Source organism: Siphateles boraxobius, unplaced genomic scaffold (genome assembly GCF_051911475.1).
Source record: "Siphateles boraxobius isolate OS27281-9 unplaced genomic scaffold, OSU_SipBor_1 46, whole genome shotgun sequence".
Classification (NCBI taxonomy): domain Eukaryota; kingdom Metazoa; phylum Chordata; class Actinopteri; order Cypriniformes; family Leuciscidae; genus Siphateles; species Siphateles boraxobius.
The window spans coordinates 6,584,223-6,610,467 of record NW_027509097.1 but is presented as its reverse complement, the minus strand read 5'-3'; the positions used below and the strand labels follow the sequence as shown (position 1 = coordinate 6,610,467).

At 37.5% G+C, this 26,245-nt stretch overlaps 1 protein-coding gene across 1 annotated transcript; it reads right to left on the bottom strand.

The window, feature by feature from the left end:
- Positions 1-128: 128 nt before the first annotated feature.
- Positions 129-25,911, bottom strand: timp2a (TIMP metallopeptidase inhibitor 2a). Its single transcript, XM_077200482.1, has 5 exons — positions 25,443-25,911; positions 4,495-4,595; positions 4,296-4,407; positions 3,282-3,406; positions 129-2,435 (listed from the first exon to the last, which is right to left on the bottom strand). The coding sequence occupies exons 1-5, from the start codon at positions 25,558-25,560 to the stop codon at positions 2,238-2,240; spliced, it is 654 nt and encodes a 217-aa protein (XP_077056597.1). The 5' UTR covers positions 25,561-25,911; the 3' UTR covers positions 129-2,237.
- Between the last annotated feature and the right edge of the window lie 334 nt (positions 25,912-26,245).

Below are 26,245 nucleotides of genomic sequence, written 5' to 3'. Positions count from 1 at the left end.
ACTTGTCAAATGTTCACCATGATGGGCAAAAACATACAACAAGGCCATTATATTACTTTATGATGAAATATTTCTTAAGCACACATGTATAAATACTCAGACTTAAAAAAAATGAATGGGACGAGCTGTTATAGTTTAATGTTTTATTTGGTAATACTGTATATTTATCCGTCAAGTGAACATCCACATGGGAATTACAAAAAGCATCAAAGACATGCATAGTCTGGTTCTTCTACCACAACTTTTATCATGTGGTTCAGACACAAGGTCTCACATTCCTGCTCTTTTCAGCAAATCATAAAAGAGAAAGACAAAGACTGGTAAAAATGACACAATGATCATATAAATCAAAGGTAATAACACATTTAAAAAAAGTAGAAACGTGGAAACAAAATCATTTAACTTACGCCATTAAAGTTCAATAACAATTAATACAAAGCAGTTTAAGTAGTTATAGCTCGATGCATATTAAACATTTACCTTGTAGATTTATATAGCCTATTCGTAAGAGTTCAAGCTTGTTTATGACAATGCTTCTGGTATGAAGAAAGAAGCGAGGATATTGAAACAAAAAATCTTAATTTAAATTACACTTAAGCAAAAAAAAAAAAAAGCTTCATACATTTATGCTGGAACACTGATAGCCAAAATAGAAAGGCATGAATAGAACGATTACCCATAAGAATGCTCCCTTTGTCAATACAAATGATCTCTGTGTTGATTTTATACAATGATTGTGATGCATTATATCGTCCAAATCGATCAACACTTTTGTTGCTTTCGTCAGTTCATTAGCGGTCTGTCTACTCCCTCTCTCCCTTTTTTTTCTTCCTCTCTAACACTATGACCACATCGGGCCACATGGTTCACCCTGACGAAGCGCCTAGCAACTAGTATTCAAACGCCTCACCCTCAGTCAATCACGTGACTTGGCAACGCCCAATCAGGGGACAGATGCAACAACCCAACTCTGTGCCTTCTCAAGCTGCCAATAAACTCCTGAGTTTATTGACATCACAGAAGGAAGGAACCTCGCTCTTTGCTTCTTCTTTCTCAGCGCATGCTATAGGCCTGTGTCTTTGCATGCCAATCCAATCAGCCTTGTTTTACTCTAGGGCAAAACGAAGGGTCTTCCCATTGCCATGGCAACTAAAGTCTTACATACCTCTTCGGGTATATAATCTAATGACACATAAAAGAACAATACAGAAGGTAAAAGAGCTCACTAGGATCTTAGATAACTGATGCTGTAATGCTTAAAGCTAAAGCATTTACAAAACAAGAACGGAAGCATTGAAAATGAGAGTTACAAAAAAGAGGAGACAGTCCTCTTGGTTTTGTCTTTAAAAAGTGCAACAAGTTTAAATAGTATCATCACTGAACTATTAACGGAGGAATAAATGCATAAAACTGACTCATCGTAGGTGTTTGAGACAAGTTAAAGGTTCAAAAAGGTAAACAAACATACTAATAAAACAAATTAGGGATGATTGATTCATAAAAAAATCGAATTAGAGGAACTTATTGTATATTGCTAATTAATTATGAACTGTCGTCAGAATAATAGATTTTAACATTGTTATTCCTTCATTTGTCATATATATACGAAGGATGCACCATGAAATGATGATGAAAAGCAGTGGAGGTGAAAATTTGGTCAGCAGCAAAATTTTGTTTCCATCACAAATTCATGTCTAACGACATGTTTTTGTTTTTTTCCCAAACCCCAGCTGTCTTAAGTTCTTTCCAGGTCCCTGCACATCTTAAACTATCTGGGAAGTCCTGCCTCACCATTTATCTGCGTGGACCAATTGGCATGGCTTTGGGAAATTACACTGCCTTCAAAAGTAATACTTTCACTACCACACCGGGTGGGTTTGGACCAGAATACCAGAAATTGAAAATGCGAAATGAGCTGAGAGACTGCAGTTTTGTGAGATTGTGGAGATTGTTCAGTCCTTTTTGCAGAGAGAAGCCTAAGCGCTGTTTTGGGGGGCAGAAAGTGCTCTCGTTTTAAAGATTGTCCCTCACATGATGACTTAGGTGGGGTCATTACTTTCGCTCCATTCTATCTCATGTTGCGATATCTAATGAAGACTGTACACTAAACTAGCCTTAAGACGTTTAAATTTCAATTTGGTAAAGTTTTGTCTTTATGTCGATATTAACTTACACCTTATCTGTGATATTTGTAAGAATCTCAGATTGGGTGATGTGGAGTGGGAGAGAGAGACACTTTAAGGGTCTTCGACGTCCAGAAACTCTTTCTTGGGTGGCGCGACTCCACGGTACCAGGCGCAGGATCCGTCTCCTCTCTTGATGCAGGCATAGTGGTCGGACTGGCGGCCGTGAATGATCTTCTCCGTCACCCAATCTGTCCACAGACACTCCTCTGGGGCGTTGATCTCGCATGGAAAGGTCGCACAGCGTGTGATCTGGGTGTAGCAAAAACAATGTTTGTTAACAGGGTGTTACTGAAAGTATTTTTTTTTAACAAAGTATGTTAGGTTGGCTTTGAGTTGGTTAAATATGCAAGCGCTAAATATAAGCTACATTTTATTGTTTTATTTTATTTTATTTTATTATTAAATAATAGCTACAGTAGGTGCTTAGGGACTCAACTCATGAGTACACCCAAGTCTCTATAAGTGCGTTTTTGCTTACTTCTGTGATATTATACACAATTTTGTAGTATAAATAGTGGTATAAAGATAGTGTAGTATAAAGTAGTGTGTTAACACTATGAGTACTCAGCTGCAAAATTTGGGGTATCATTTCTGCCAGTAGCATGAACAAGTTACACCAATTTCATCTAACTTATTCTTGAGGTATAAAAGTTTTAAAAGCTTTGAGGTTTGAAGGTTTAAATGCTGGATGGATATATATATATATGAATATATGGATAGATAGAAAGATAGATAGATAGATAGATACAATGGATGGATGGAATGATGATATGATGGTGATAGATGATAGATAAATAGACAAATGAATGGATGGAGTGGTGATGGATAGATAGATACAATGGAAGGATGGAATGATAGATACAATGGATGGATGGATGGATAGATAGACAATTGAATAGAGTGATAGATAGATTCCTCCTCCAGTCATTCTAATTCAAATCCATTCAACTTTCTGTGAGTCGTGACTAATTCAATTCAGATTAAACCCGTGAATTAAAACACGGCCAGTTCTTCCAATTCTGAATTTTAAACAACCCTGGTTTACAGCATGTTTGACAATAATGATTATTATGTGTACAGGAGAAATATACTCGCCTTGCAGTCACACCCCATCTGGTAGCGCTGACTGAGGCTCTTCTTCTGGGTGGCACTCATGGATTCCCAGGGCATGATGAGATCACACAGAATCACATGCATCTTGCCGTTGGCCTCCGCCTTGCCTGGAAACACAATGTGCAGACAAAACAATCTGAACCGTCGCACATCTGATAGTCACGGGCACAGTGAGGTCCAACAGACAAAATAACAGCACACAAGAACACAATGATAAGTTGCCACGATTACCAAATGTCGTTTTGTTCAGGACTAAACTGTACCCGCCTGTTCGTCATCTATTGTGCTGTCCCACGTTATGGAGGTCACTGCGGAGTCAAAGCCTAAATTTGGTGGAAAACACTACATGCAAAAAGCTTGTGAACCCTGACGGTGGACCGCGGACTTCACAGAATGGGAGGGGACATACACCGGCATAAACAACCTCAAGATGGTTTCTATTTTTGCTCAAAGCAAAGGTCTCTAAAAGTCTGCTCTGGTTCAACCTGAAACCTGGGTAGTTTCTGCTCTGTGTGGAGAAGAGAATGTGTGCCTTGAAAACACAACCTCAGCAGTTACTCCGCACTACAGGATCAGCGCTCTCATTATTTTACCTCCCCTCCTCCTCTAAAACTTCAGCTTTAAAGGCAATTGCTACCCTCCACAGACCTCTGCCTTGTCAACTCTGTAATTTGGGCTCTGCTGGAATGATCCGAGATGGGGAAACCAGAAGTTGTCTGTGTTCATCTTTTGACGTTCTTTTATATTCTGTGTTTTTTCCCTTCAAAGTTGCCTGCTCAGCAAGTTCATTAGAGAGAAGAGAAGAGTATTGAAACCCAGCTGTAAATTCAGCACACTGTACATCACTAAGTCACAGTTTGTAAACTTCTGTCCAGTTTGAAAAAGGGTCACCTTGAGTGGAGCATGTGCCAACTGGCAAATGCTTTGCTGTGAAGGCTAAACTGCACATTTATTTGACCAAAAAACAAGAGCTGCAGAGAAATGACAAGCTTTTACCTGAGATGAGGTACTCCTTTTTGCCGTTAGTGTCCAAATTCGTCACCCCACACACTGCAGATGAGGGTGCGGTGAAGATCACGTCAATGTGGTGGTCTGGGCCTTTGAACATCTGATGGAGAACAACAGATTCTCTTTTAAATCAATGCAAGACATTTTCATTGTAGGTTACATGTGAAACACAACGGTCATCCCTTACCTTGATCTGCTTGATCTCATATTGGATCCGCTTGATAGGGTTCCCATAAATATCATTCCCAGAATCCACCTCTTTTTTCCCAACCACCTTGGCCCTGATTACTGCAGGGAAAAGGTTAATGAAAAGGTGAATTTCATGAGTTAATAATTGCATGGATTATTTGTGTTAAAACGCACAGGAGAACTTCTCATGAAAAAAAATCTGCCTAATTCACAACACGTGTGTATGCACATTAATTTGTTCTTAACCTAATTAATGAACAGTTAGTGAATCATCCTCAAAAATCTCTGAGCTCTGTGCATTATGCGCATCTGTGTCTTTATGCAATTAATCTCTTTTACTATATATCATGAGTGTAAAAATTGTTGTTCCAACTTAAAAAAATTAAGTGTTCAAGTGGCCTTAAAATGTTAAATATAGTTCTGACAACTAGAATATTGTCTGGTTACCAGTATTCTTTAATATATTATTTTGTGTTCAACAGAACAAAGAAACTCATAGAGGTTTGGAACAACATGAGGGTGAGTAAATGATGACATTTTTATTCTTGGGTGAACTATCCCTTTAAGAAAACCCATTTCCAAAGTTTGAAACCACTGTCAACAACTAAATTAAGTTCAGCCAAAGAATCATTTTTTGAATTTGGAATCTTCTCAATGTTTTTCCACCGCTACTTGGACTCAGTAGAATATACAAGCTACAGCAAAAGGCCAGTAGAGATTCTGTAGCATCATCATGAAAAGATGAAAAGGCGCATGACTCTCTTGTACTGTACTTTCTCCATGCCACCTCTCATCTGAGGCCTTGTCTAAACACCATGGAGCGATCACTCTCATATAAAGAGAGTCATGCCCCCAAACCCAAATCCCATTTCCTGCAAGTTGAGCGTTTGCAGCTGTCCAGCTTCTCTGTAGCTCTCTTTGTCAGGTCAGCCAACATGCGGCAGAGACGCCTCTCCTAGAGAAGCTGACACATGACAACCTTGCGCTGACTCATTCAATCTCGTGCCTTTTATACTCACCCTTATTTTCCTTAATCATTTTTAGATGGCTGTTATTTTTTCACTAAAGTACTGCACGGAAACATATGGAAGTTAAGAGGACAAAAATAAGCATTTCAACCACTACCACACGAAAGCCCTTTACTCTCCCCAAACTTCTTCCCTGTCCTCCTCATACAAACAGCTTTACTTTGACAGAAGTGTAAACAGAGCTGCAAACCATCGAACATAAACTGTGCATCACATTTATATAAACTTTGCTGCTTACACTATTGAAGCACATTTTTAAACAATGATTTCATGCTTTATTGTTTGCGATAAGTTGAAATAATTTCTATTTTACAGATATTTCATCCGTTAAATGCAGGCCTACTGAGATTTCAAGGAGAGGTCTACGAAGAGATTGTACATTTATAGATTTAAGCCCCATTCACACCAAGAACGATAACTATATTAGCATCCACATCAATCCATGATAATGTTCTGTTTGTTATTGCAAGCTGCAGTTTCGTCTGCAAGTTTAAATGCTTAAGCTATTTAAAGCAGGATCGATTCTGATTTGCTCACTGTGTTTTTGTCATTCATCAGCTGAAAACCCCCCCGCATTGATAGTGATTATAACGTCTATCGTTCCTCTGGGCCGTTATCTATAGTTGCTATTTTAAAAACATTTTTTATATAACTATATATTTATTATCTATCGTCATTGGCTTAAATGGGCTATATGATTTCTGTAATTAATGAGGTCAAGCAGAATACATTCTGTTTGTTATTGGGGGGGGGGGGGGGGGACTACACGAGAACTTGAGCATTAGTCAAAGGTCATGTGAGATTTCTGATTGATGTGTGTGACAAGATCTTCGGTCTTCGTGCTTGTCTGCCGCTTTAAATGCTCAAGCTCGTTATTGCACGATTGATTCTGATTGGCTGTCAGTGTTTTTATCGTTCATCAGCTGAACAAAATCGCTCTAAAAATTATTCCAACTATATTGTTTCTCTGTGCCGTTATTGTTATAGTTGTGGTGTGAACTCTGCTATTCTTTAATATTGAGAACTATTTTTAGAACTATATGTTTATCGTCATAGTTATCTTCCATGGTGTGAACGGGCCTTAAGGGTCCAAAACAACACTGGACCCTATTGCCTTCTATTGTATGGACAAAAAACACAACTCTGATCAAAATGTCTTCTTTTGTGCTACCCAAAAAGTCATACAGATTTGGAACGATGTGAGGGAGAGAAAATTATTTTCATTTTTGGGTAAACTATCCCTTTAAGCCACACCAAAAAAAATGTAGGTCTTTGCATGTATTTGTAAAGGACTATGTATGTAATCAACGGCTATTATTGCAAATCAATGATTGGGTGATTAGGTAATTCTAAAAGGGTTTATTTTGCAATAATGACCAGATGAATATGCATTTTCCCACTTAAAATAAAATAAAAGGACATTAAATATTGATATTAATAGCATTAATGAGTATGTAACTACCACAGTGAAAGATATCACCTTGGACAATGGTCAGTTCATCTGTCATTATACAAAATTATCTGAATGCTGTGATTTGACCTATTAGATTCAAGTATTCCAGAGAGCTGTGTAATATAACAAACTATCAAACCAGGTGCTATTTATTTTAAAGAAATATTGCACATACACAGACTTCAAGCAAAACATTTAAAATAAATTTGTTTGTTTTTTACATTATAGAACCATAAATATTCTTTTCAAGTATTTAGACACTTTAACATTAGTTGTTAAATGTTTGTGGAAACCTTTTTATATTAATGATTTTATGTTTAATGTTATGTTTATATTAATGTATTCTATTTAGGTTTTGTGATAATATTATTCATAATTTATGATTTACATGACATATCTAAAATCAATTTAACCAAACACACTTCACCAATGGTCTGTGAAATGTGCTTCTTATGAGCTACCGCTATAAAATGAAGTTGTTGTTGTTGTTTACCTGTTGGTCTTGTCTGCATTTGCCTAGGAAACCAATGAGGAAGCAATTACAGGCTAATGTCCACATCAAGGCTAAACTTGTCTCAGTAAACGGGTTGATCACTTTGCCGCTTGGCAAACGGTTTATTAAGATGTCCAGAAATATACTGGAAGTCACACTTTTTGCGATGTATTCACCCAAAAATAACCAGTCCTTTCCATGTCCACAGTGTAGCCATTTGGTGACTTAAAATGAGGAACAGTGTCAATATGCAACATTTATTTGTGTTGGCAGTGCCTCTGGCAAGATCAAAAAAGGGGAACAGATATTTTAAGTTTCTAGGGTATTTCATGTGAAAGTCAGATGCCCACTGCACAAAATCAACCGGCTTCACAGAGTTCTGTTACCCTTTATTAATGCATGGTCTACTGGAGTTGTTCTCTACATTTTATTAAAAAAAAGTGATGACCCAACACAGAACCAAACCCATATTTAATGTGTTTTATTTTCTATTGTTCAAAACGTTCTTGGATGAAGGGAATATCACACAACCTGCCCATGTTGGCTAGACCATGAATTGGTCTGTTATGCAAGTTAGTGCAGGTTTGTTGCTGGTGTAGCTGGTGGACAATCATAACTGCTGTTTAAGCCTGGTGGGGATGCCAGCATCCAAAACACAGCATATGTGGGTATTTTCAGCAGAGATACTGAAAAGTCTTTTTTTATTTAAACCTTACAAATATATGACAAATTTCCATCAAACTGAACACATTTTTAAATGGTGTACACTAACATTCTAAAGTTTGGGGTCCGTAAGATCTTATTTTTATCCAGCAAGGATGATTGAATTTGATCAAAAGTTACAGTAAAGACCTTTTTACAAGACTGTTAAATAAACGCTGTTTATCAAAGATAAACCCCCCCCCCCCCCCCCCCCCCACACCCACACACACACACCCCTTCAAACAATCTACGGTTTTCCACAAAAAAGGTAAACGGCAGTTTTCAGCATTGATGATAATCAGAAATGTTTCATGGACAGCAAATAATAATAGAATGATTTATGAAGGATGATGTGACACTGAAGACCGGAGAACTGATGCTAAAAAGTCTGCTTTGATATTACAGGAATAAATTAGATTTTTTTTAAATATATTTAAATTTACTGTATTATTAATCAAATGAACGAACGGTAAACTTTTAAACGATAGTGTACATATTTTGAATTCAAAATAATTGTGTTAAAAGTATTTGATTAAAATTAATCACAAGTATGAACTTTTTAAATATCAGGAAACACCACTTTCAAACACTACAGTTTGGTCCCTACATTCACTTTCACAATAACTGAACACATTTGACCTAATATGCAAAGATAAGCATATTTAAATTTGTTTAAATATTACTTTAGCAAGAAATAGTTTTTGAGTGATTTAAAAAGTTTGATTGGGTATACAACTTTGATGTCAGTAACAAAAGATACATTAAGCATTTTCATCTCCCTTTTAAAAGGTAAAGCCCATTTATTTTTGATATTCTAACTATACACAATCAGCTGCATTTTATTATTCACTTTATCATTGTTTTTTTCTCCCCTTCTGTCTGCATCTCTTTCAGAACGGATGTGAATCAGCGACCCATTTTTGAGCAAATGGCAATCCTACTCCTGTTCAGTAATTGGAAATACACCCAAAGACAGCTTATGAGTGTCTGAAAGCTGCCCCGTTGACTGAACCCAGGAAAAATAACAACAGCTCTAAAAAAGGAGAAAAGATTTACTGCGCAAAGTTTGATGTTAATCAGCTGCAGATGAAAATGAATTGAGACAGCTTCTCAAGTAGGGCTTCATCAGCAGCAGCTGTCTTGTAAAGCCGACCTCCATTTACAGCTGCTGAAGTTACGGCCTACCCAAAGCAATAACACCACCTCTGCTCCGAATCAGAAAACACATATTCAAAGAGGTCTGAAGCATTAACATATTAGCCAGGGCTGCTCCTCCTTAACCCCACCCTGTCCTTTCATAAACAGGCAGTCTTTCCGTAGCATCGATTTGCTTTGCCAGCTGTTTGGATCTGCTGTGTATTTTGTTAGGACAGCTTGTTTTAATCGTGGTATGCTCAGGAACATTTCTGCAAAACTACTTATACAAATGGAGCACAGTTTATGAGACAAACTGGATTTTACAAGTTGAATTAGACTCGCTGCTTAAACTCTCAGGGCTAATTGAGGTTAAAGGGATAGTTCACGCAAAATTAAAAAATCTGTCATCATTTACTCGACCTCATGTTGTTCCAAACCCATTTGACTTTTTGGTTACTCTTTATTTTGATGGTCCACTTTAGACTACTTACTATAAGTAACTTTGCAACTGCATGTCAACTAACTCTCATTAGTAGATTGTTTAGGGGTATGTGTTAGTGTTCTGGTTAGTAGAATGAGTTGTAAGTTGCAAAGTTACTTCTACTCAGTAGAATGTCTTTTGGAGGAGCATCAAAATAAAGTGTTAGCAGGTATTAATACTCTAAGAGTTCAAAAATAGCTGCAAAGTTACTTATATTTAGATGGTCCACTTTAGACATACGTATTAATTACTTTATTTTCTTCTGTGTAACCAAAAAGTAAACGTTTCGAAGGATGTTACTGCTGCTCTCTTCCATATAATGAAAGTGGATGTGCTCATCAAGCTCCAAGCAAAAGCATGATAAATGCATCAAATTGAAAATATTACTTGTCTGCAATGGACACCATTTATTTTACTGGTATAGAAAAGAGGAGCTTGGGTAAAAATATGTCCTTTTGTGCTCCACGGAAAATCAAACGTGTTTCGAAAAGACATGAGGGTGAGTAAATGATGACAGAACTTCTTCAAATGTGAGAATGAAAAATAGATGAATGATATCACAGGACAGTCAGAGATAGAAATGGAAAAACACACAAAGTGTAACTGTTGCAGTTTTTGAGCCACTTGCTCACCATGGAAAATATGAGCCCAGGATATAGGATGCAGGGACATAAAATAACTAGAAAAAGGAAAACGCACACGCATACACACACTTACAGCCATTATTATACACCCATGGGTTCACTTTATGGGCTGGAATAGACGCAAATATGAAGGGTTCATTGCTCTTAAAGTTAACGATAGCCCCCTCCTTCCTCCTGTCCAAGTTGCATGCTTTTCTGTGTACGTAAAGGCTTCTTGTGTTTATCCGGGGAACCTGAGCTATAGGGCACGCTAACACCGTGCCAGCTTGGTGTCAGAATTAAAGATCAGTATAATCTTATTATAAAACCAATTTATTGTTGTTCCATTGTTAAAGTAGGCCAAGTCATGAGCTGTTTTGCACCTAAAATTCCAGATGCCTAAAACAGTTTTGAGGGCAAGGAGGCCTCGCTTCTCCTGGTGAAGTAATCAAGCAAGTCTCCATAGGATTCTGGGAGCATCCTGCAGTGAGGAGCAGAAACACAATGGCAACTGCCTGACTCTGAAGACGTCACTCATCGAGAGAGCATTCTGTTATCAACATCACAAGACTGGTGAGGACCAGCCAGGGGTGTGACTAACCCAAAAGGCTGCATGGTGTCTGCTAATCCAATAGAAATCAATAAAATCTTTCACTGATGGATTATTGGTTATTTAAGCGTCACATGTAGAAGAGTCGTGGTCGAGAACCTTTCAAGGGATAGTTCTGTTTAAAATGAAAATTCTGTCATTGTTTGCTACCCTTCAGTTATTCAAAACTGTATGGCTTTCTGGTAACACTTTATTTTGATGGTCCCCTTTAGACATTTTGTTGACTATAAGTGACGTTGCAACTACAGGTCAACTAATGACGCTTTTCCACTGCATGGTACGGCTCAGTACGGTTCGGCTCGGCGCGGCACGTTTCGGCTCGCTTCGCTTTTCCACTGCGTGGTACGACTCGGCTCGGCGCGGCACGGCTCGGTTCGCTTTAGCTCGGTTGCTTTTCCACTGCAGTTAGTACCGCTTCAAAGTAGGTGGAATTATAACTGATCGTTATAGTTTATCCGCTCCTCGGCAACTAACAAGAGGAACGTCTGCACTTCTCGTCCACTGACCGCGATTCAGCCATTTCTTTTTTGGAAGTTTTTTTTCTTCAAGCAAGTCAAGCAAGTAGTTTTAAAACATTGGAGGCTGTTACTGGCTATTTAAATCTAGCGGGTTTGATGTCTCGCAAATACAATGACACTGGTAGTGACGATACTGTCTGTCTGACCAATCAGTGATCTACAGTGTTTCCACGTCACATTTTAGTATCGGTACGGTACGCTTGGAACCTCAACAGAGGTGGTACCATTTAAAGCGAGCCGTACCGTACCGTACCATGCAGTGGAAAAGCGCCACAAGTGAGCCGAGCCATACCGTACCATGCAGTGGAAAAATGCCACAAGTGAGCCGTGCCGAGCCGAGCCGTACCGTACCATGCAGTGGAAAAGCGCCACAAGTGAGCCGTGCCGAGCCGAGCCGTGCCGTACCATGCAGTGGAAAAGCGCCAAAGCGTGCCGTACCGAACCGAACCGTACCATGCAGTGGAAAAAAGCGCCATAACTCTCTCATTAGTGTATTAGTTTAGTATTAATAGACTGTTAGGGGTAGGGTTGGTTAGTAGAGTAAGTTGACATGAAGTTGCAAAGTTACTTCTAGTCAATAGATTGTCTGTTGGGGTGCATCTAAATAAAGTGTTAATGGAATATACTAATGAGAGTTGGTTGACATGTAGGTGCAACGTTCCTTATAGTCAACAGAATGTTTAAAGGGGACCATCAAAATAATGTGTAACCGACTTTCTTTTTTCTGCGGAATACACACAAAAAAGTGTTGTATATTTCTCCATAAAATGAAAGTTATTGGGGTCCTTTGTTGTTTTAAACCTCATTGACCTTCAAAATATCTTTTCTGTTTTGCATACAAGTTTGGAGCGACATTCATCTTCAATTACTGATTTGTATTTACATAAATAAATAAAAACTTTTAATTAAATGCAATTTGTCCCCGGGATTCCTCACACTTAACACAAACAAATCATTAATTGCAAATTCATATTCATATATATATATATATATATATAATTTGTTTCCCGAGATGTCCAGATGCTCACCCGCGTCAGTCTGATGTTTTTGTGCTGATGATATTTATCCTATAAAATATATTGTCAATATTTCTTCAGTGAACGGTGAAAGGTAAGTTTCTGTGAGAGTCACTGTTGTAGTCAATTGTTCCCATTGTGTTTCATCAAGATTTTATTTTTCTTTGTGATTGAATAATTCAAGCATCAGAAGGTAAATATATCTCACAGTTCAAATGGAGTGATGTTCTGTCGTGTCTGTCGAGCTTTATTCCCACTGCTTCATTTTTCCTGCCTGACCCACATTCCTGTTGCCCGATAATCATGCATATCCCACAACGCCTGCTCCATCCATAGATGACTTACACACTCTTACATATGCACATATCATAATCAAAATGTCATAGTTTCCATGAAAACATACCCACCACAAATACTAGCCACATCCTGAGTTTCCGTATGCCTGCACAGCTTTTAGCAATCATGACCAGCTCGGAGCCCAGGCAGACCACTGCACCAAAAGTCCCCAAACTCCTCTTCCACTCCTACCTTTACAGACAGCACTCACTGACTTTACAGAAGGCCACGACAACCAGAATATATTCCACCTCACAGGTATCAAACACAACATTATTGTAAGTATTACAAAGGCTATTTGGTTGTTTTTACCTTTTTTTTAAAAAAAACCTAAAGACAGACCTAAAAAATGTCCCTAAAATGCAGAAAATTAAACATTATAATTAACATATAAATATTTTAAATATATATATATATATTATATATATATATATATATATATATTTATTTATTTATTTATATTTACAATTACTTGCCATGTGGTCGTTATATATATATATATATATATATATATATATTATATACACACACACACATTTAGCTCCTTGGTATATGTATATGTATATTTAAAATACCAAGGAACCAAATATTTTTCAGCAATCATCCCAGAATTTTTTTCCCCTCTATGATAAAGTTCTTCCAAGCACGCGACATAAATTTATATAATTCGCTAATTGTGAAATTCTTACCAAGCATTATACATTCTAATAATTAACAAAAGATTCGATGAGAAGGAAAATATATGCTTTACAAAACATTTAAACTAAATGAATATGGAACGACCACATGGCAAGTAATTGTGTAAACTGGATCTCTTACACCACCGGGGTAAAAACTGAACAGGAGAATGGAGCGGTTCTCCTTCCACTCTGAATACTCTCTGCCTGTGGTTTCTTTGAACTCATTTCTTTCTTTTTGAACTCCCGACACAATTCCTCACTGTAATAAAGAATAACAGTTGGGTTACAGAAGTTAAAATCCCATTCATTTTCTCCATATAGGAACTGCTTTTTAACGATAATGTATAAACCTTCTAGGAGCTCTGAGGTTGTTAAGCGATAGCATATGCTCCTCTAGAAGATTTTGGATTTATTTATTTATTTTTAAAACTTTTTTTTAAATTCCACGGCTGAAAATCCTGAAAAGAGTAATTGTACACTTTATAATATATTTTCTCTATATTTTTTACAATTTATTTAAAACAAAAATCAATGACTATAATAAACCAATAGATTTATATTGTACCATAATATGATTCAATTTCAGATTATGTCATTTACAGTGTTTGGAAGTTTAGAGTCCTTCCTAAAATAACTTAAATGCAATTTTCATTGCTTAGAACCTATATTGATGAGCCTAAGACAATGAACGGGGAAAACAGGAACAAGCACAATTGACCCTTCGCTAAGCCCCGCCCTCCCTAGTTACTGTTGCTACGCCCGTCAAGCTTTCGCGCATGGCACGTCTATTACAGTGTGTATGCACCGGTGTCAGACATTTCCAATGAGATAATTAGTCATTTTTGGCGAACATGTGAAATATCTGAGAAAGCAAGACAAAAGGGACTGCAGTATGCATTTGAGGGATATACAGGTCCTTCTCAAAAAATTAGCATATTGTGATAAAGTTCATTATTTTCCATAATGTAATGATAAAAATTTAATTTTCATATATTTTAGATTCATTGCACACCAACTGAAATATTTCAGGTCTTTTATTGTTTTAATACTGATGATTTTGGCATACAGCTCATGAAAATCCAAAATTCCTATCTCAAAAAAATAGCATATCATGAAAAGGGTCTCTAAACGAGCTATTAACCTAATCATCTGAATCAACTAATTAACTCTAAACACCTGCAAAAGATTCCTGAGGCTTTTAAAAACTCCCAGCCTGTTTCATTACTCAAAACCGCAATCATGGGTAAGACTGCCGACCTGACTGCTGTCCAGAAGGCCATCATTGACACCCTCAAGCAAGAGGGTAAGACACAGAAAGAAATTTCTGAACAAATAGGCTGTTCCCAGAGTGCTGTATCAAGGCACCTCAGTGGGAAGTCTGTGGGAAGGAAAAAGTGTGGCAAAAAACGCTGCACAACGAGAAGAGGTGACCGGACCCTGAGGAACATTGTGGAGATGGACCGATTCCAGACCTTGGGGAACCTGCGGAAGCAGTGGACTGAGTCTAGAGTAGAAACATCAAGAGCCACCGTGCACAGGCGTGTGCAGGAAATGGGCTACAGGTGCCGCATTCCCCAGGTCAAGCCACTTTTGAACCAGAAACAGCAGCAGAACCGCCTGACCTGGGCTACAGATAAGCAGCACTGGAGTACCCACAGTCAGTGATGGTCTGGGGTGCCATGTCAGCTGCTGGTGTTGGTCCACTGTGTTTTATCAAGGGCAGGGTCAATGCAGCTAGCTATCAGGAGATTTTGGGGCACTTCATGCTTCCATCTGCTGAAAAGCTTTATGGAGATGAAGATTTCATTTTTCAGCATGACCTGGCACCTGCTCACAGTGCCAAAACCACTGGTAAATGGTTTACTGACCATGGTATTACTGTGCTCAATTGGCCAGCCAACTCTCCTGACCTGAACCCCATAGAGAATCTGTGGGGTATTGTGAAGAGAAAGTTGAGAGACACAAGACCCAACACTCTGGATGAGCTTAAGGCCGCTATCGAAGCATCCTGGGCCTCCATAACACCTCAGCAGTGCCACAGGCTGATTGCCTCCATGCCACGCCGCAATTTCTTTCTGTGTCTTACCCTCTTGCTTGAGGGTGTCAATGATGGCCTTCTGGACAGCAGTCAGTTTGGCAGTCTTACCCATGATTGCGGTTTTGAGTAATGAAACAGGCTGGGAGTTTTTAAAAGCCTCAGGAATCTTTTGCAGGTGTTTAGAGTTAATTAGTTGATTCAGATGATTAGGTTAATAGCTCGTTTAGAGACCCTTTTCATGATATGCTATTTTTTTGAGATAGGAATTTGGGGTTTTCATGAGTTGTATGCCAAAATCATCAGTATTAAAACAATAAAAGACCTGAAATATTTCAGTTGGTGTGCAATGAATCTAAAATATATGAAAGTTAAATTTTTATCATTACATTATGGAAAATAATGAACTTTATCACAATATGCTAATTTTTTGAGAAGGACCTGTATACACGACATAATATGCAACCGATTAGCGAATAATTTCATAAAAAATGAAGCTAAAGCCTAGTCCCAGCGCAAGCAGCAGCCGCCTCATACGCTGACCATTCAAATGGGAAACACAGAAATTGAGGAACAGCTATGTTCGTGCACAGCAGGGTAAGTGAAATGTGAAAATAATCTAATAATTATAAATCAAACAGTTTATCCATAAATCTTGTGGAATAACACTAACACTGGGAGAGCGCGATCGGATTGGGTTAAAGTTAGGGGTAGTAGGCCGTCGATTAACAAAATGCTGAAATAAATTTTAAAGTATGTCAGTGAGTCTCCGTCTTGTCTTTAATCGTCTTATTTTACGTTAAAATATATGCATTATAAACAAAGAACCGTCATTATTTCCAACTTCCAAGCAATAGACATTTAGATGTGAATGGGGTCTCCCACACTGCTTGATCCACACCCATCATTTCTCCCCATGGCTTTTAGATTTTCGGGAAGGAAAAAAATTCCACTCCCCCGTCCAAACTTTTAGGATACCGGGTATCAGATTTGCACAATGGCATGTTTCCCTCGCTCGAAAGCTTGCCAGACCTCCCGCGCCTAGTTACGGTTGCTAAGACACCATTGGCTAGTGGCGGTTATCAGGCGTGGCTTAGCGAAGGGTAAACGGGCAGTGGGCGGAGTCACACAGACCAAAACAAAAACAGACACTCCAACAACGAACTCACATTTAAAAGTAGAATAACTGGCTGTAGAATTGTTTTTCAGAGAAACGAGTGTGTGAACTTAGCATGTTTCCTAAATATCTGCAGACATTAAATGCTATTTTAATGCTTTATACAGTTAAAATATTACAACCCTGTTTCCAGAAAAGTTGGGACATTTTGTAAAATGCAATAAAAACCACAATCTGTGATTACTTTCTCTTGAACCTGTTTTTTAACTGACAAAAGTAGAAAAGATTTCCAGTTTTCACTGACCAACATGATTGTCTTTTGTAAGTATAAACACATTTTGATGGCTGCAACACACTTCAGAAAAGTTGGGACAGAGGCTAAATAAAGTTGAAAAAATTATAAAACATCCAAGTTAAACTCTTTTGCAACAGTCCACAACGAGCGGGTGAATTGGTAATAGGTGAGGGTATTGTGATTGCAGGAGCTTCTGTCTTTGCAAGCAAAGATGGGTCAAGGCTAACACTTTGAGCCAAATTTCATCAGAGAATTGTCAAACAATTCAAAAATCACATTTCTCAATGCAAGATTGCAAAGAATGTATGTCTTTCACCATCTACCATACATCATATTGTGAAAAGATTCATGGAATCCAGAGAAATCTCAGTCTGTGTGGTGCAAAGTAGGAGACGTTGAATGTGCATGACGTTTGAGCCCTCAGATGGCACTGCATGAGAAACCATCATGCTACTGTGTTAAATATAGCCACATGTGCTCACGACGTCACGAGTACTTTGGAAAACCGTCTTCACTTAACACAGTCTGATGCTGCATCAAGAAATGCAACTCAAATCTATCAAATCTTATTAAACTGTCTGTAGTTCTCAATGCTTCGGTTTGCAGGTACAGACCCTCATTATGGTACCATGTTAGTGTGGGGCTATTTTGAGCCTTGTTAGTGGTATTAACTAGCGATTTTTATTTTTACTTATTCGATGCCCCATACACTAGCGTTATAAGCTAATCTGTGGTTAAACTAAAACTAACGTTAAAACTGGGTACATTCGATTATCATGAAAACGCATCCCAGAGAACGGTCGACTCGGTACCGATGTGTTATTTAGCCCTAGGTTCATTTTTGGCCGGAATTGTCCTTTAAATGGCGGGTTTTGTGGTGTTTCGCATGCGTTCGGCCAATCAGTGTATACTTACGTCACGGATAGTTCCTATAGTGCTGGTTTAGATCCTACTCTGAAGTAGAAGCTAAATTAGTTTCTCCAAAAGGAGTTCCTAGACCTAAAATCATTCCTAGTTCCTGCGGTGCAAACACGCCAAAAACTGTGAACTTCCGCCAATAGTTCTAGGAACTATTATAAGGTTCCTCCGGTGTGAAAGGCCCTAATGCCAGGCCTCATTCTGCTCGTGCTACAACAGAGTGGTTTCGTAGACACCATAGAGAGGATGTTCTCATTGATTTATTGTCTCTTTTTGAAAATGTATGACCCATCATGAAAAGGAGAATCAGACAACGATGACCACGGACTGTTGAGCAGATGTAAAAATTCCAAAACCGCAACAATTAGTTTTCTCAATTAAAAAGCGTAATTAAAAAAAAAGGTGATGTGACACAGTGGTAAACATGCCTCTGACCAAACTTTTTTGTTTATATTGTAAAAAATACAATTAAGTTGGTCAATGAAAACATTGGTAATCTTTTCGTTGTACTTTTGTCAGTTAAATAAAGGTTCAAGAGAATTAAAAAATAACTTCAAAATGATTTACTGCACTTTTCAAAATGTCCCAACGGGGAAATGGGGTTTGTACTGTACATCACCAAGAAATGAGTGTCTCAGATATGGGGGACACAGCATTTGTTGGATTCACGTGCATCATCATAATTGTTGCTTGCACAAGAAAGCCAGTGCAAATGTTCTAAGATTCTGAGGTTTACCAACATGGAAAAGGTCAGAATTGGTTGGTTGGATGCTGCCCACTGCTTCAGGCCTGGGTATATAAACAGGCAGAGCGGGCATGGCAGGATGTGGAGAAAGGCTGGTTTGTGTGAGGTTTGCTGACTGCATTTAAATGCCATTCATTCCCCATTTTATCAAAATACACATGGGGAAAGATATCCTATTTGGAAGTTTTTTGTCAGAAATTTCCAGCAGTTGCTGTGAGGAGGAACAACCACATAAGAGGGAAGATCGTCTGACATTAAGCTTTTAAAAGTCACATCCTCACGACAATCTGACGTAAACTGCAGCATGCTGTGTGTGACCCAAAATATGAGGTTCAGGTAAACAAATGTGACGCACAAGGTGATTGCAATATACATATCATGCTCGTGGGATGGTGGGAGGTTGAAGATTTCCTGGAACTGACGAACATATTTAAATATTTTTAGCTATCTAACTATCTGTTTTTGATAACTGCTCTTCTCTTTCTTTATGAAACAAGTGCTTGGCTTGGACATACAAACAACGCTCAAATGCTGTTTTAGCTTTAGTAAATTCAAAGAAAAGCAGTATGAGTTCTTCTGTTTGTTGCTTATGTCTGGGACTATTAAATGTGTCAATGAGCTCTATCATATTTTACTGAGACAGGGAAGATGATAGTTTCCAGACAAGATGAGATCTTTATACTATAGCAGTGGGAACTGATTGGGTTTGGTTATGACATCAAAGCAGCAATTTTCTAGTTGAGAACAAAGTATGTTTGAATTGAATAAGCAAGTTAATAACTCTGTTCTCTTGGGACACATCATTGAATTTGTACAGACAAATGTATGTTGATAATAGTACAGAAGAAACAAATGTTATACTTCAAATAATGTTTGGAATTTTGTGTAAAAAGTTTGCTAAAATTCTCACTCTTAATATAAAGTTTCTTTATTGACATCTAAGATTCCATGAAAAAATCATGAAACTTTTCCATTGCACAAACGCTTATAAAAAAATGGTTATTTTAAAAAATTGTTCACTGAAATTCACACAATTCTTTACATTACATTGGTTAACTTAATTTTACAGCAAAAATGTATGGTTTATGGAAGTATGAATTATTACACAATAATTTTCACTTTAAATTTGTCATATTTAGTTTATATTTATATTAATTTTACAGCTAATAATTGTAAAAATATGTTTTTTGTGAGTAAAAAAACGAACCATCTTATAATTTACTGCGAAGACCTGTCACTGTGACGCATCAGATTATTTTTTTGTAAATGGTTTTAATGTTGTCTGAACATTATGGCTTTCTAAAAAAGTTTGCATTAACGTTAACTAAAGCGTTTTTCCATGAACGATATATTAATAATGTTTTTGTAATAATATTTTAAGAACATTATTGAAATACCAGGTAACTTTTTGAACAAACATTATATTAACGTTACTGGAATAATGTTTGTTCATAACTTTGAGAGAACCATGCCAGAAGGTCACATTTTTGTTTTCGTGTCTTTCATTTTGAAATTTATCTTAGTCATGTTTCTTCTAATTTTAGAAATGTAATTTTATGTCTTTTCTTAGACAACTAAACAAAATAACATGTAATTTAATAGAGCGTCTGACAAAATATAATTTGCTGAAGTCTATTTAAAATGTTTACTTAATTTGAATAACTATTTTTAAAAAATCGGTTTGAATGAATGACTCAATCAGAAATACTTCACTTGTTTCATTACTGGGTGAATCATCGTTTCTGAATAAACCTCTTGAATGAACGATTCAATGACAAATACATATTTTAACAGTCTCTGGTCGCCACCTAGTGGCGTAACGATGAAATCGATACAATCGCAATTTGAAGCGCAGGGTTACTTTTAAATGGTGATTTGCTCTTTTTTGATTGCTTTAGTAGACATCAAGCGTTAATATTCAAACTATAAACTTTCATCCCAGTACTTCTGTGATAATTTAAATATTCACACACGGAAATAACGATACTAAGTGTGTGGTTGAAAAGACTGTTTGTGAAGCTGTTTTATAGATAGCCTAAGTGCATTCGCTGAGTCATCAGCAGCGCAAACACGCAGATCAGAATGTTCCGGTGTGATTTTTTTTAAAGGTTTATTAGACAGACTTGTTATCATTTAGGAATATGATCATGTGGGTGTTTGAATCCAATCACAATATTTTAACGATTAATCGTGCATCTCTAGTTTCTCGTTTAGCTTTGTTCGTATAACCCATTGTAGGTCAGTTTAGGTCAGGTCTGTTCAAGTCAAGTTTAAGTCAAGTCATTGTGTGGTTTTGTTTATTTGTATTTGTTCACGTTTGCTTTAATAAACTGTGCATGGGTTTGCGACTACTCTCCTTCGGTGGACTTTAAACAAAGGTCTGAGAACGTTCCCTGATTAATCGATTTGACAGCACTAGTCCGAATACATAGTATTCGGAAAAATAGTAACCGAAAAGTACATGGATGACCTACTACTTCCGCTGTCATTCTGGAGTGTGTATTCGATGGACACTTTACTATCCCATGAGCCCACGGGAGAGGCCTTTTACGAATGGCAGTGAAGTAACGCAACTGATGCTGGTAGGTAACAGTAACATCATGGCAGATGTAGATTTGTATGTATTTGTATTGTAGTATGCGATTTCAGATGCAACGTTAGTCTCTCTGCTCATTTATATTATTGTTTCCTTGTTACTCTACATGAATGACCACCATTGTTTGTCCAAGTACTGCGGTCAAAAAAAAAATTTATTTGGTCCTTCACTAAACCTTTTCAAAGGGCTACCTGTGAGAAATGTTTGTACATTTGGCATCCTCCACTGGTAATCCCCCCCACCCCAATTTATAACTTCCTCACCCTCCACCAAAGGAATCCTCACCACTTCTGTATTCAGGAATGTTCAGCACCACACCCCGGCCCGCTCTCTGACACTTGTGACCCTTACAGTCTATACACCCTTGACATGAAACCAGGCTTGTCACTAGACAGTTTGCCAAAAAGGATCAGGCTAGACTACGATTCCAGCCTGAGTGCATTTGAAAAGATAAATATTTTGACCAGATGACCAATATAATTGGGCCTTAAGTTGGGAAGTTTATACAGTATAAACAACCGTTGGTGGTACACCAAAGAAAATGGGGCGGTTTAAATCCTCAAAGCCCGTAGAGTCAGCATGAATTGTAACCCATTTTATCTGCATAAATTGACATTTCCAGGTAAAACAGGATATACAGTATCTCAGTACCATATTAGCTATCAGTTGCTATTGGAGATTTTGTCTTATTTTTATTAGATATTTAATTCATTTACTCTATTTTTACATTTAGATTACCTTAGCCATCATCTAACACTCACTTAAAGTTAATCTTTAGCCAATCTCAAAAAATGAATATCAATTTTCCATACTGTACATTATAATGTTGTGATGCCTAAATTCTCTTGGGGTATTTAAAATGACTAATTTTAGTTTTTAATATTTTATTTATAGTTTAATTAGACAAAATAGTTTCGAATTTCAATATCGACCCTGTTGTTGGCCATAGCATGAACATAATTATTGGCTTATCTGTATCTATATTTGTAATATTGATGCACCCCTAATATTCAGTGTAGGTCCAGACTTAATTTTATCCATCAGTAACCAATTAAAGATTATGAAAACAGTTTTTATTTTGAATTACAGTACATGCACACATGAATCATTCACAGTAAGATCAGGAAAGCGCACTAAGAAATTTGAGAGGGTTGATTTAGATTTCATGTTGACTTCTCACAGGTTCTACTGGCTGCTACGAAAAACAAATTAGATTCATTCCTACAATCTTTTTCAGTGGTTCTGCAGGCAAACAAATATTTTGAGCTTTGGAATGCATTCTGGACAACAGACTTTAAAAGCTCAAGGGGGGAAAAAATCTAGTGGCACAGCTCATGTTACAGTTTTCAGTCTTGAAACAATCCTGTCACTGTTCAGACTCTGTAAAAGCATGTTGTGCTCGTCTATGACTCAATAACAGTGAACTGCGAGGTAAATAATGGGGCTGTGTCACTCCCATAGGGAACGGAAGACTGGATCCAGATGACTAAGGCTAAGAGTTTTATATATGACACGTAGAAACCTTATTAATACCAAGTACAGATTCAAAAAGAATACTGGCAAGTTCAACTTACAGACCGCAAAGGGCAAATGACCGCATTTTGAGTATTTTATTAATATACAGACATCCCGTTCTGTCATGAAATACGAGCACTAAATTAATTTCCTACTGCAAGTCAGGAAAGACGCAAGCCTCACGGAACAGCCACCAAAGTTAACTTTTCACAAATAGATGGAAAAAATCCTTCTCCCTTGATCCAAGAAGCACTGGTTCAAAGCCAGTGAGCTGAGGCAAGGGCGTGCAGTGCAGCCAAAGACTGCGCTTTTCTCACTGCTTGAAGAATGCCATGCATATTTCTTAAAGGTCCTTGACTTTCATTGCTTTTTCCTCATCTTTCGGCCAGATGTCGGATGCACGCTCTCCGATGGTTTCTGCAGGTTAAAATCAAACTGTAAGCCCTCTAAAGCACTTTAAGAGTGTGCATTTGTCTTTTCTTCTATTAGCAGCATAAGACAGGGCTTGGGTTCTGTTCCAGCGGCGGGCGCACCAAGATAATCGTCTCTGGACAAACTCTTGAATTAAGCATGAACTGGGAGGGAAAGCCCCAGTGGGATCACTGGGATGCAAAACATTCTTGCAATTTTTTATGTCTCTATCCATCTGAGAGAAATATGGATAGAGACCAGTTGCACAGGAAATCAAGGCCTTAGTCAGCAGCAATCCTGTCCTCCCTTTCTCTTTTCTATACTTCATTCTCTCCCTCAATTTTTCATCTTTATTATTATTTTTGAAGACAAAAATATCTAAATGTGTTCACTAAGATGCACTTAGTGACACACTAGTCAGGGCAAAACAATAAGATGGTCCAGAGTCAGTGTTAGAGTGTTTTGTACCAGTCTCTTACCCTACAATTTTAAAAATAAAGGTTCTTTATTAGCATCTATAGTTTCATGAATAACCTTTAACATCCACGGAACCCTCATACAACAAAAGTTTAATACGCTTAGTTTTCTTTATGGTGGAAAAAGATTTTTAGATTCACTGTTCACTGAAAGGTTCTTTCGGGAACCAAAATGGTTCTTCTATGGAGTCACTGTGAAAATCCCCTTCTGAAACCTTTATTTTTATTCTATCATGCATTAAGATATTTGATATATGACTTAAAACGTTTACATGTGGCTTTGTGTGATGTAAGCTATCTAGCTGACTGACATGGATGTGGTTGGAAGTATCAGGGCTGAAAATAATAATTAATGATCATTTTCAGATAGAGCCACATGATAGTTGTGAAGTTTTCCATAGTTATCACAAATGTAATTGTAGATATTTTGTTGTAAAATATTTCTAGACATTTTTATAAAGAAAATACATATATTAGAGTCACTATAAGTGCAGATGATTTGGAGGCTTGCAGCTGGACAGTGAATCAGTGTAAATCTACAGGTCAATAAGAATAGTGTGAATGCATCATGCTGTTCGGGTTTCAATCTTTTCCCAGCAGACATCAGTGTCACCTCCGTTGTTTTCTAAACAATATCTCACCATCATTTTCCCATGCAACAGGCAAATACTTGGCAGAATCAATCTTATTTTGTATCCTAAATGTTTTGGCTCTGTGTTCAGGGCAGCTGAACGATTTCTGTGAAACTCAGACATAAGAAGTTGTTTTTGAGGAATGAAATAGAGAAGCCAGATATAAATAGATATAAGCAGGCCTCAAAACGTCATTCAGCTCAAGCACCAGGACTGTAGGTGTGTGCCGAAGATAACAGACAGAACACGTTATCTACTGTTATCCTGGGCACTAAATAATATAACAGAAGCAAAAGATGGAATAATAATAAATGGAGCAATTCCAATAGGGTCCTCGCACCATCTGTGCTCAGACCCTAATAACAACACTGATGAGATGAACACATCCAGATACAAGTACAACCAAAAAAAAAGGATAGTAATTTTTTTTAATTTTCATAACCCAAAACCTCACAGAGGTGCCACTGAATGTGCATAAACTGATTCAGTGCAGTTCAGATGCACAGGCTGTTAATGCTGCACAGCAACAGCAGATTTTTTTTAATGATGTTATGAAAATGTGAATATGGAATAACTAAAATTATGAAAATATAAATATCTGAATAAAAATATATTTTAAAGAATTATAATATAATAAAATATAAGTAAATATATATATATATATATTTTTTTTAAAATAAATATTCAATATAATTCTGAAGCTGAATTTCCTTCACACACAAGTAAAGTGGCATAAGAGCTGCCTCTGATACTAAGGTCAGAGGTGGATCAGAGTTGGCATGTTTTAGTACTGCTTTTATGCGGCATTTTTGGTGTGTAAAGCTTTACTAAAATATCTAGCTCTGATCCACCTCAGCCCCTGTGGTTGTGACGATTCATTCATCAACAAAGCAGCATCTGAGCAGAGAGAACTTTGTTGTTGTAATGACAGAGGATATATTTAATTAATCATGGATAGTTTCAGGTTTCTATCTTCACAATTACTTTGCATTCATACAGCATTAAACAAAAGGCTATAAGTGCAGGCTTTGCGGTGAAAAGACGCCTTAACTTTAATGCTGGTCAATTCGCTGTAGTAACAAATTTGCATTGTGACGTAGCACCGTTTAGATTGTTGACACGCACTTACCAACATCAGCATTGCAGAACGCCTGTTGAGGATGAACGGGGGAACAACTGCACGCTTCTGCGATCTCTCCCAACCGAAACAGTACCAGCACCACAAGTGTGCCAATACAGCTCTTCATCTTTGCTGCACTTTAATATCTGACAGCAAATGTAGAGGCAGGTAGACGATCTTCTGCAATGACAACAATGACCCAGTCCCTCACACAGCCGAAAAGTAGCCTACAATGTCCACCGCCGTTCAGGATGCCCACACGCTGAGTTTTAGTATGACTATTGCTGTTAAATTCCTCAGAGCCGAACGGGCTTGTTGGTAATAAAGGAAGTGGACTGCTGCTCTATCTAATGGTCTTTCCAGGCTTCTTTCTTTTCCACTGCCTTCTATGGGTGTGTTCTCATGGAGAGACCAGGTTTATGCCTTAATACTGCGCGTGGACTCCTCCCTTTTAAACCAGATTCAACCAGAGGTGGGCGCTTTACGAAGGTCCTCAAAAGATTTCTTTCACTCTTTCTGTCAGCACGGCTTTTTATATACACATTTAAGCATTAAACAAATCTAGACTAAATTATATTATAGCAGGACAGTCTTTGTTAGAAAATAATAATAAACGTAGGCTATAGACTATATGCTGCTTTTCCTTCTTTACATAGCCTATTAAAGGTAATTGCTTGTTTATGTGTTATAATTTATAATACTGGTGTACCCAGCTAACCAAAATATGTTCTAATAACGTTTGTTGTAGTAACGTTTGCACGTTTTTTGTTGCGAACGTTAAGGAAACACTCCATTGTATTATTTTGCAAACA

What these genes read in the sequence shown, in the direction of transcription:
- timp2a (XM_077200482.1), bottom strand. Translation starts at nt 25,560, where the DNA reads ATGAAGAGCTGTATTGGCACACTTGTGGTGCTGGTACTGTTTCGGTTG. An exon ending in GTTCTGCAATGCTGATGTTG is followed by an intron (nt 4,596 to 25,442) that starts GTAAGTGCGTGT and finishes TTTTCCCTGCAG; the next exon opens with TAATCAGGGCCAAGGTGGTT. An exon ending in AAAGGAGTACCTCATCTCAG is followed by an intron (nt 3,407 to 4,295) that starts GTAAAAGCTTGT and finishes TTGTGTTTCCAG; the next exon opens with GCAAGGCGGAGGCCAACGGC.